The sequence below is a fragment of the Ovis aries genome, chromosome 12 (assembly GCF_016772045.2).
Source record: "Ovis aries strain OAR_USU_Benz2616 breed Rambouillet chromosome 12, ARS-UI_Ramb_v3.0, whole genome shotgun sequence".
Classification (NCBI taxonomy): domain Eukaryota; kingdom Metazoa; phylum Chordata; class Mammalia; order Artiodactyla; family Bovidae; genus Ovis; species Ovis aries.
Window position 1 is genome coordinate 3,221,845 of NC_056065.1, and position 10,798 is coordinate 3,232,642.

At 46.8% G+C, this 10,798-nt stretch overlaps 1 protein-coding gene across 2 annotated transcripts in view; it reads left to right on the forward strand.

Moving 5' to 3' along the window:
- The window catches only part of MFSD4A (major facilitator superfamily domain containing 4A), a 28,031-nt gene extending 22,307 nt beyond the window's left edge, over window positions 1-5,724 (forward strand). Inside the window, exons 8-10 of one of the 2 annotated variants that reach the window (XM_012186949.5) lie at window positions 618-688; window positions 1,940-2,060; window positions 3,181-5,724. In XM_012186949.5, coding sequence (XP_012042339.1) covers window positions 618-688; window positions 1,940-2,060; window positions 3,181-3,236 — 248 coding nt within the window. In that variant the 3' untranslated portion in view covers window positions 3,237-5,724. Of the gene's footprint in view, window positions 1-617; window positions 689-1,939 lie in introns of both variants that reach the window. The other variant, XM_060396284.1, reaches the window with a different exon arrangement.
- Window positions 5,725-10,798: the final 5,074 nt, after the last annotated feature.

Here is a 10,798-nt window from a genome sequence, read left to right on the forward strand (position 1 = left end):
GCCTATGAAAGCCACATTAAAGCCTCTGGCCCTGACCCTGACCCTGACGGCAGCGTGAAGGGTTTAAGCAGAGAACCGGCCTGGTTTCGAGGCTTTACTGTGGGCAGCGCTGGGCTGAGGGCTCACATGTGTTTGCATCAGGGTTATCCACACAGCAGCCCCGAGGAGATCCTATGCCCATTTTACCAAAGAGACAGGGAAGGAATTGCCTAAGGTCCCGTAGCTAGTAGGTGGCAGAGCAGGCTTGGAACCCGGGTCTGACTCTGAAGCTTGGGCTCTGAAGGCCTGTGCCATGTGGCCAGATTGATCAGAAGCTGGCTGGTTAGTGCAATGCCAGGGGAGTGAGGCCTGCCTGGCAGGGGAGAGCAGGAATCTTCCTGGAAAAGTAGTTGGTGTTCACACTGGGAAGGGCCCTGAATGCCAGGCTAAGCAACTTGGAATAAATGCTGAAGATAATCGTGAGTAACTGAAGGCTTCAGAACTGGGAGATAATATAATGACAGACCCAAGCAAGGTCAAGGGCTCACGTCTGAGAAACCTCAGGAGTCCCCCTGGATTATGCTAGCGGTGTCTCCGTAACTTGCCGTCACTAAGCCCGATCCTTCTCTCCTGTTCAGGCTGTGCGACCACAGTGCTGGTGACGGGGGCAGGCGTCGGAGAGATGGTCCTCCAGATGCTGGTCGGTTCGGTACGTCGGGAGACCCAGGGCGGGGGGATGAGGGGCGCGCCCCTCCAGGCAGTGGGAAGATGCGGCCAGCCCCTCCTGAACCCGGCTGTCCCTTCCCCGGGCCTCCTGCACGGCAAGCAGGGCCCACTCCGTCTGTGCCACCTGTTTCCGCTTCTGAGCCACCCCTGGAAGCTGAGCCTCCAAATGCGGGACTGGAGATGTGAAGGGCCACGAGGCATGGTCCAAAGCAAACACAAGCCGTGTCTGGGAGCGGGGCCAGGGGCCCCGTGGGAATGTTTAGCTCTCAGAGCCTGGGACAGGCTTGGGCTGCAGGCCCAAGAATGGAGCTCCTTCCCATCCCCCTAAGCCCCCTTTCCCTGCCCCACCTCTCCTCACCTCTGGCCACCCTACAAAGGGCCCAGCGTTCTGTCCGACTCCTGCCTGATCAAGGGCCAAGTCGCCCAGTTCCCTTCAAACATACCCACGTTTCATTTGTTCAGCAGGGAAAAGAAAATCCATCTGCTTTTTAGCGTAGACTATAATGTAGACATTGTGATGCTTCTTTTCAGAGAGGATACTGAAACTCAGAAATTAAGCGACTTGCCTTCAGTCACACTTCTAATAACCAACAGAGATGATGTCCAGAGTTAGGCCTTTCAGTCTCTGAAATCGCTCTAACCACTGCGCGATTCTCCTCTCCTTTCGCCCTGCTGGACCAGGGGAAGAGCTCCCCCTTATGACACCCTCTACGCTGAAATAAGGTGATACCTGGGGTTCACCACAGTGGAATCCAGTGCAGGAAGACATGAAGGGTACAGAGCAAACATGCTAATTGCTAAAGCTGGTGACGGGTCCATAGGAACGCCATAAAACACGCTGGCATGTGTTTTACATTTTCCATAATAACAGGATATATATATATACTCCTTCTCTGCAGAGTTCTGCTCAGGGCCTGTGGGTACAGAAACACCTAATATGATCGGAGTTTTAAGGAAGAGATGGAAATTTTCAAAGGGTCCAGGACACAGGGCTGAAAGGGACTGCAGGGGTCAGCGGGTCCAACCGCTGCTGCACAGCAGGATTTCTGCTACCTCCAGAAACATAACCTTGAAACAAGGCCGAGATGTCCCTCCTACCTGTGTTTCTGTCTATAGGTGTGGCGGGCCTGAACTTGACTGAAAACCCTGCCACGGGCGGAGAAGGCCGCTTCCTCCAATACATCTTCATGTGAGGTTTTGACGGCCTGTATCTCTGTGTTTTCCCCTTTGGCAGATATTCCAGGCTCAGGGCAGCTATAGTTTCCTGGTCTGCGGTGTGATCTTTGGTGGCTTGGCTTTCACCTTCTATATCTTGCTCCTGTTTTTCCACAGGATGCACCCTGGACTCTCATCAGGTAAGGAAAGAATCTATTTCTACACAAGAGGAGGAAAAGCGAGCAGGGGGGTGTGTGGGAGATGCCGTGGATCTTAGCACGCCACAAATGATGTTCTGTTCCAAGTAAAATGCAAGGAAATGTTTATTTTTCTACAGCTTCCTTTCCCCCTTCCTGCTTTGCCCTGCGATTGTCCGCTCTGGGCTCCCAGGGTTGGAGGGAGCAGGAGAGGCTGACTCATGGCTTCTCCATCAGGAGTGGGCCATGGTCTGTGACCTGGCTTCCTGCATCCCACCAGGCCAGGGGACCGTGGGCCAAGAATCGCTTTCCAGCCTGGGCCGAGCACTGAGAGGCAGAGCCTGCCTCCTTGGCTGGAACTTGGCCCAGCAGTCTAATTGGTCATCTCTTTGCAGTTTGGGATTTGACTCCAGTCCAAGTCTCTTTCTCAAAAAGAAGTCCTCAGGCCAAGTGGCAAAGAAAAGCTTGTTCAGGACAGAGGCACCCCCTAAGAACAGTCTCGCTCCTGGAGCCCCCAGGCAGGGGAAGTCCCAAAGCTATTTCCTTGCCTTTCCACCCAGAGCTCTCAAAATCTCAGCAACTGAACCAGCTGTGCACGTAGCCAATTCTTAAGAGAAAGTTTGCCTGGGCAAACCTTCCTCCTCCTCATTGAAAGCAAAATACCCCTCACAAAGACTGAAGGGCCAGACAGCCTCAGCCCTGTCCCTCAGTAGGTGGACACAGCTCCCTTTAAACATCAGTGTGAGGGCCCCCAGTCAGCACCCACTCCAGCCTTGAGCCGGAGGTGGTAGGTACCCATGTGGTCCAGTCCAACCTTAGGCACGGTGCCTTCAGTTAAGCCACCGTTCAAGAAAGTTTTGCTGAATATCCAAGGAGTAACACTTAAATGAGTTCCCTGTTCACAAAAGACAAAAAGAAGTATATATTTCCCAAGCCCTAGACACTAGTCTCAACAAACTGCCTTCACCAACTAGCTTGCCAGAATTAGTAGGTCTGACTTTCCACTCGGCTCCCTGATGTGAGCCAGTGAATAGCAGGGAAACAAAAAGCCTGGGTGAGGTCTTGGAGTAAATAAGGGCTAATCAGAGCTGCTGCAACGTGCTACCTGTCTTCTCTCCGGTAGGTCCTACTCAAGACAAGGCACTTGGAATGGAGAGCCTGGAGAGCTACCAGAGGTAGAGCTAGGAGGCGGCGGCAGGCGGCGACGTCCAGCCTCCTGAGCAGCAGCTCAGCTCAAAGGGCTGAAGAAGCCAGGGCGGCAGCGGAGGCACCTCTCGACGCTTTGGTTCTCACCTTCACTGATACTGGGTGGGGTAAAAGAAATTAAATTGGGTTCTGTACCTGGACCTCCCTGGGCAAATCATTAGATGTTTACCTGGCTGTTCAAGTTGCTCTCCTCTTCCCTGGCTCAGACTTTTGGTGAGAGTGAGTCAAGATACCCAGCTGGAAAGCAAGATACCGAGATGCTTCAGCCATTGGCCACCTTCTGCATGAACCGCACCCTGAGTCTGAAGATCACTCTTGGTTGAAGCTTGAAAAAAATAAGTTGAAATTATAAAGAGCAATGATCATTGCTATATATAGACAGATTTTAAGTTAATCAAAACAAACCCCAGGTTATTCCTTGGCATGCTGAAAGGACTGTGCTTTTACTTATTAATCGTCCAAAATCCCTCCTACCTCTGCTATCAGTAGTTCATCTATAGTCTAAAACATCGAAAGGAAAGTTGAATCTTGCTACCTTTGGGACACTAATTCAGCGGTATGCTGGGCTAGCTCATACCAGCTTACAAAAGCCAACCGTTCAGTTTTCATTTTGAGAGCTAGTTGTTAAACACAGCTATTATTTAAAATTAGAGAAATTTATTGCCTTTGTTTTTAATGTAATTTATAACTACTCAGATGGTAATGGAGAAGGAAATGGCAAGCCACTCCAGCATTCTTGCCTGGAGAATCTCATGGACAGAGGAGCCTGGCAGGCTACAGTCCACGGGGTCGCACAGAGTTGGACACAACTGTAGTGACTTTGCACGCACGCACTCGGATGGTACAGGATCTGCCTGCAATGCAGGAGGCTCGAGTTCAATCCCTGGGTCAGAAGGATCCCTGGAGAGTGGAATGGCAACCCATTCCAGCATTCTTGCCTGGAGAAGCTCACGGACAGAGGAGCCTGGCGGGCTACAATCCATGGGGTTGCAAAGAGTCAGACATGACTGAGCGACCAACACTTTCACTCAAAAGACATCATTTCCTAATTTTTTTATACCTATGCTCTTGAGACTTAGTTATTGTACATGCAGGGTAGAAATACTATTATAAAGGTATCCTTCGGTGTATATCTTTCCAATTCCACTTTCAGTGATAACAGGTTGGTGGCTTGAGATCAGCCATGGTGAGAGTATTTATGGTGAGAAATTGGCAAAAGCTACAGAATCATGACTTTATTGTCTCCTTGGAGAATCATCTGATAACATTTACCAGCATACCACTGCTAATCACCAATGCTAACTGGTCTAGAAGCTGTCTGAGAGAATGGGATGGAGATTCTGCTTTTCATACTGACATTGAATAGCTTAGAAAAGGCATAGCAACAGTATTCTCAAAACAGAATTTCTCAAAAAATATCTAATTTAAACTGTACATCTTCCATAGGGGAAAAAAATGTTTATACCACGTCAGAGTTCTTTTCTTTAACAAAACCTGGACAACTGAACAACTTGAGCTGCGCAGTATGGTGGAAACAGTTCAGTTAAGGAGTACCAGCTCTTGTCCATATCAAGTCCTGCAGCCACAGACAGAGAATGCAGATGCAGCAACCTGGAGGAGCTGGGAGTGCGCAGACTTCTGGAAGCAGTGGAACAGCCACCACACGGGCTGTTAGTTTACCTGCACGTCCTCTGTGTAAATACAAATTATGCATATAAATATACAGAATAAGTGGGTCATGGCCCTCAACAGCCTGTCCAGGTGGAGCATTTACCTGCTCACACTAAAAGGCTTACCCTGGAGCCATGGGCATGGTCTTGTAAGCCAGCTCCATCTGCCATCAGCGTGGTGATGAGAACCTGGCTAAAGAGAGAATCCTGGTTCAAGCCCTGGCCTCACCTTGTGGACGTGTGGCCCTGCACAGATCACTGAGGCCCTTCCAGCCTTGCTTTCTGTACCTGTAAAGTGATATTTCTAAAAGAACACTGCCCTACCTCAAAGGAATTCCGAAAGAAGTACATTTGTGTAAAGCAATTATTATATGCCTGACATAGAAATTTGCTTAATAACTGTGAGCAATTTTTATTTTGAAAACCCCCTCATTAGCAGCTTAGAAACTGTTCATATGTTTGGTATGTATTTACTGTAAATCAAACAGATTCAAAATCTTTTGAAAGCTGGTGGCCTAGGGGTATAGTTTTAACTATGTCCATGAATACTTATTTTATGACAGCCAAATTTATGTACGTGCAATCTAACCTTACTGAGTGACTGACCTGGGGAAGAAGAAAGCAGCCATATTTTCCTTGTGTTTTTCCAAGAAAACATCCTTTTCATACAGATTTAGAAGAATCAATGGTTATATCTAAGGTGATCATGATTAAATTTGTGAATATAAAAAACAAGATTGAAACCAATCTAAGAGTATCTTTCCTAAAATAAAATATTTTAAATTTAATAAGCCTGTTGTCCATTATGGGCAATCGATCCTTTTATATACGCTCAAAGGCAAATGGGGGCTTCTCAAGTGGCTCGGTGGTAAAGAATCTGCCTACCAATGCAGGAGGCGCTGGAGACGTAAGTTCAATCCCTGGGTAGGGAAGATCCCCTGGAGGAGGAAATGGCAACCCACTCCAGTATTCTTGGCTGGAGAATCCATGGACAGAGGAGCCTGGCGGGCTCCAGTTGACAGGGTCACAAAGAGTTGGACATGACTGAGCAACGATCCGGTGCTCCTGAAGATGGGTCTCTCTCAACCATACCCATGGCTGATAGTTCAGAAGTAAAATTCTGACGGGGGACTGAAAACCACTCTTGCCTCTTACACAGACTCAGAGTAAGGAGAGGCCGAAGGCTTTTGTACCGTACTTCCGCGTCAGGTGCAGAGAAAGCAGGGCTCTCTCCCTGATCTTCTTCGCTGGGCTTGGACATTTCAGAGTGCTTGGGCTCATCCTCTTCTCACATTTCCTTCTACTACTTGGAATCAAACCCATCAGTGTACCAGATTCGCAAAAGGAAGACACAGTGACCAAAGTCTTTTAGAGCATTCAGTCACTCATTTTAAAAAGATCTGCTGGTCACCTGCTAGGTTTAAGGCACTGATCGAGGTGCAGATACAGCAAAGAATGAGAAGTCCCTGCCTTGCAAAGACAGTACACAGAGAAATAACCTGCTCCAGGGTGAGTGACTACCAAGTGCCACAGAGAAAAATAAAGTAGGGAAGAGGGGTGGGAAGAGGGCGTGTCAAGATAGGCTCCAGATGGCCTTTTTAAAGGGGTGCCATTTATGAAGGAACCAAAAAGACACGATCAGGCACCCAAGCACCCGGGGAAGATCCTGTCAGGCAGAGCACACAGTGCGTGCAAAGGCCTTGGACCCTTAGACTGAGTATGCTCGAAGAATCTGAGGGCCGGCAAGCAGGCCAGTGTGGCCGAGTGCAGTGAGGAAGGCGGAAGACTGGCAGGAAGTAAGTCAGGGTGGGAGTTGGGGGCCAGATCATACAAGCCATGGTAGGAACGTGGGGGTTTTTTTTGGTCACGTGACCGTTTGTTGGGAGAGTTCCGGGCAGGTGAGGTTCATGATCTATGTGTTTAAAAGTGAGAAGAGACTGTGCAACAAGGATAAAACTGGGGACACCAGAAACGGTACAGCTGCAGTCAACTACGTTAGTCAGACGGTGATGGCTTGGACAATGTTGGTAGCATCAGAAGTGGTGAAAGCGATTGGGTTAAAGTGTATTTTGAAAGTCAAACTCACAATATGCTGATAAATCAGGCTGGGGGCCTGAAAGAAAGGTGGGAATCAAGGATAACCCCAAGGCATTTGACTTGTGTAAGGGGCATGTGATGACGCCATTTAACACTGGAAGACAATGGGGTTGCTCAACAGTTGTCTCAGGACAGTTCTTTTACGATGCTATCTTGGATGTCAAGAATGCTGATAGATATCAAATCTAGAGCTTAAAAGTCAAGCCTGAAGGTATAAATTTCACGGTAAATATAGGTGACTGTGAAATATATATATATATATATATATATATATATATATATATGGATTGTTTAAAGCCGTGGGACGGAATGAGATCTTCCAGAGAGGAATGTAGAGCTCGAAGGTTGAGCCCTGGGATTCTGTAACACGGAGAGCTTTGGAAAAAGAAGAACAGGCTCCAGCAGAGCAAATGAGAGAAGCCACAGAAGCAGGAGGAAGTTCAGGAGAGAATGTGGTTTCCTGGAAGGCATGTGAAGAGTATCTCGAGGAGGAAGGAACCAGTGCTGCCGCAAGGTCCCACGTGGACTGAACACCAGGCACTGGATCTGGCGATACAGAAGGTGACCTTGACTAGAGAGGGTTTCCTATCAAATGATGGTGTATTCAAAGCATATGAGAATCATGAAACCAAGTCTGATGTCCCAGGAGCCTCCCTGACACCCGTGCTTGCCACCTAAACTTGCGGGAAGGTGAAGGTGAAGTCGCTCAGTCGTGTCCGACTCTTTGCGACCCCGTGGACTGTAACCTACTAGGCTTCTCCGTCCACGGGATTCTCCAGGCAAGAATACTGGAGTGGATTGCCATTTGCTTCTCCAGGGGATCTTCCCGACCCAGGGATCGAACCTGGGTCTCCCGCATTGGAGGCAGACGCTTTAACCTCTGAGCCACCAGGGCAGCCACCAGAAATTACTGTTTCCTGTTTCATTTTTCATTATATACTGCCCTCTTACTGTAAAACTATTCCAAACGAAGTCAACTTCATGGACTCCTTCATGGTAACACTGCGGATTCCAGTAAGTGCAGTGCTTTAGTGACAATCAATATGAAATCTTACAACTGTTAATGATCCTCTCCTACCTAATAATCCCAGCCCTGGGAAATTACCCAATATTAGGATATTTGTTTATCTCTAGATGCATCTGTGAAATACAAAGTAATTACAAAATCGACATTATGGCTCTCAAAAGAGGGTGTGTCAGCAGTCAGAGAGATTAGAGTGGTGGATTAAGCAAGCTTTTTTCCTAAAGGACTCCTTAGAGCTTTTAGTATTCTAAAAGGCTTTCTGACTCTCCAAGAGGTAAAGACCCAATTTCCCAAACTTATTCGCCCTCATGGGACTACTGTTCTAGGTACCGGAACGTTGGTCTAGGAGAATCCAGCAGGCCTCACTAGTAGGTACCACCCACTGTGCTGAAGGAACACTGCCCACCGTCTGAAGAGAGGTCTCACCAGGGGCGCCCGGCCCCTGGGAGCAGTGTGTTCCTGACTTTCATCTGGACACATCAGACCTCCAATGTGATTTTACACCTATTAACCCCACCTGCACCCATGTTTATCATACCAGTTCTAAAAAGGCCTAATTTCACTTGCTAAACGAACTGAAGTCTCTAGTTTCTAATTTGAAAAACTGAGGAAACAGTGCCTAGAGTGGAAATAAGCAAAAGCTGCTACTTACAAAGGACTAAAACAAAAAAGTCTGATTAAAATTTAAATACTTCTTTAAAATGTAACTATGAAAAATGAACTATGGACGGAGGTTTGTGACATTGTACAGGAGACAGGGATCAAGACCATCCCCAAGAAAAAGAAATGCAAAAAAGCAAAATGGCTGTCTCAGGAGGCCTTACAAATAGCTGTGAAAAGAAGAGAAGCCAAAAGCAAAGAAGAAAAGGAAAGATATACCTATCTGAATGCAGAGTTCCAAAGAATAGCAAGGAGAGATAAGAAAGCCTTCCTCAGCAATCAATGCAAAGAAATAGAGGAAAACAACAGAATGGGAAAGACTAGAGATCTCTTCAAGAAAATTAGAGATACCAAGGGAACATTTCATGCAAAGATAGGCTCAATAAAGAACAGAAATGGTATGGATCTAACAGAAGCAGAAGATATTAAGAAGAGGTGGCAAGAATACACAGAACTGTACAAAAAGATCTTCACGACCCAGATAATCATGATGGTGTGATCCCTCACCTAGAGCCAGACATCCTGCAATGTGAAGTCAAGTGGGCCTTAGGAAGCATCACTACGAACAAAGCTAGTGGAGGTGATGGAATTCCAGTTGAGCTATTTCAAATCATAAAAGATGATGCTGTGAAAGTGCTGCACTCAATATGCCAGCAAATTTGGAAAACTCAGCAGTGGCCACAGGACTGGAAAATGTCAGTTTTCATTCCAATCCCTAAGAAAGGCAATGCCAAAGAATGCTCAAACTACCACACAATTGCACTCATCTCACACGATAGCAAAGTAATGTTCAAAATTCTCCAAGCCAGGCTTCAACAATACGTGAACCGTGAACTCCCTGATGTTCAAGCTGGTTTTAGAAAAGGCAGAGGAACCAGAGATTAAATTGCCAACATCTGTTGGATCATCGAAAAAGCAAGAGAGTTCCAGAAAAACATCTATTTCTGCTTTATTCACTATGCCAAAGCCTTTGACTGTGTGGATCACAATAAACTGTGGAAAATTCTCAAAGAGATGGGAAAATACCACACCACCTGACCTGCCTCTTGAAAAAACTGTATGCAGGTCAGGAAGCAACAGTTAGAACTGGACATGGAACAACAGACTGGTTCCAAATAGGGAAAGGAGTACCTCAAGGCTGTGTATTGTCACCCTGCTTATTTAACTTATATCCATCATGAGAAACGCTGGGCTGGATGAAGCACAAGCTGGAATCAAGATTGCTGGGAGAAATATCAATAACCTCGGACATCCAGATGATACCACCCTTATGGCAGAAAAGTGAAGGAGGACTAAAAAGCCTCTTGATGAAAGTGAAAGAGGAGAGCGAAAAAGTTGGTTTAAAGCTCAACATTCAGAAAACGAAGATCATGGCATCTTGTCCCATCACTTCATGGCAAATAGATGGGGAAACAGTGGAAACAGTGGCAGACTTTATTTTCTTGGGCTCCATAATCACTGCAGATGGTGACTGCAGCCATGAAATTAAAAGATGCTTACTCCTTGGAAGAAAAGTTATGACCAATCTAGACAGCATATTAAAAAGCAGAGACATTACTTTGCCAACAAAGGTCCATCTAGTCAAGGCTATGGTTTTTACAGTAGTCATGTATGGATGTGAGAGTTGGACTGTAAAGAAAGCTGAGCACAGAAGAATTGATGCTTTTGAACTGTGGTGTTGGAGAAGACTCTTGAGAGTCCCTTGGACTGCAAGGAGATCCAACCAGTCCATTCTAAAGGATATCAGTCGTCAATATTCACCAGAAGGACTGATGTTGAAGCTGAAACTCCAATACTTTGGCCACCTGATGTGAAGAGCTGACTCATTTGAAAAGACCCGGATGCTGGGAAAGATTGAGGGCAGGAGGAGAAGGGGACGACAGAGGATGAGATGGCTGGACGGCATCACCAACTCAATGGACATGGGTTTGGGTGGACTCTGGGAGTTGGTGATGGACAGGGAGGCCTGGCGTGCTGCACTTCATGGGGTCACAAAGAGTCGGACACGACTGAGTGACTGAACTGAACTGAAAAATGTAAGTAAAATTTAAAAGCAAAATAAAAAGATTTCACAAGGCAAATAA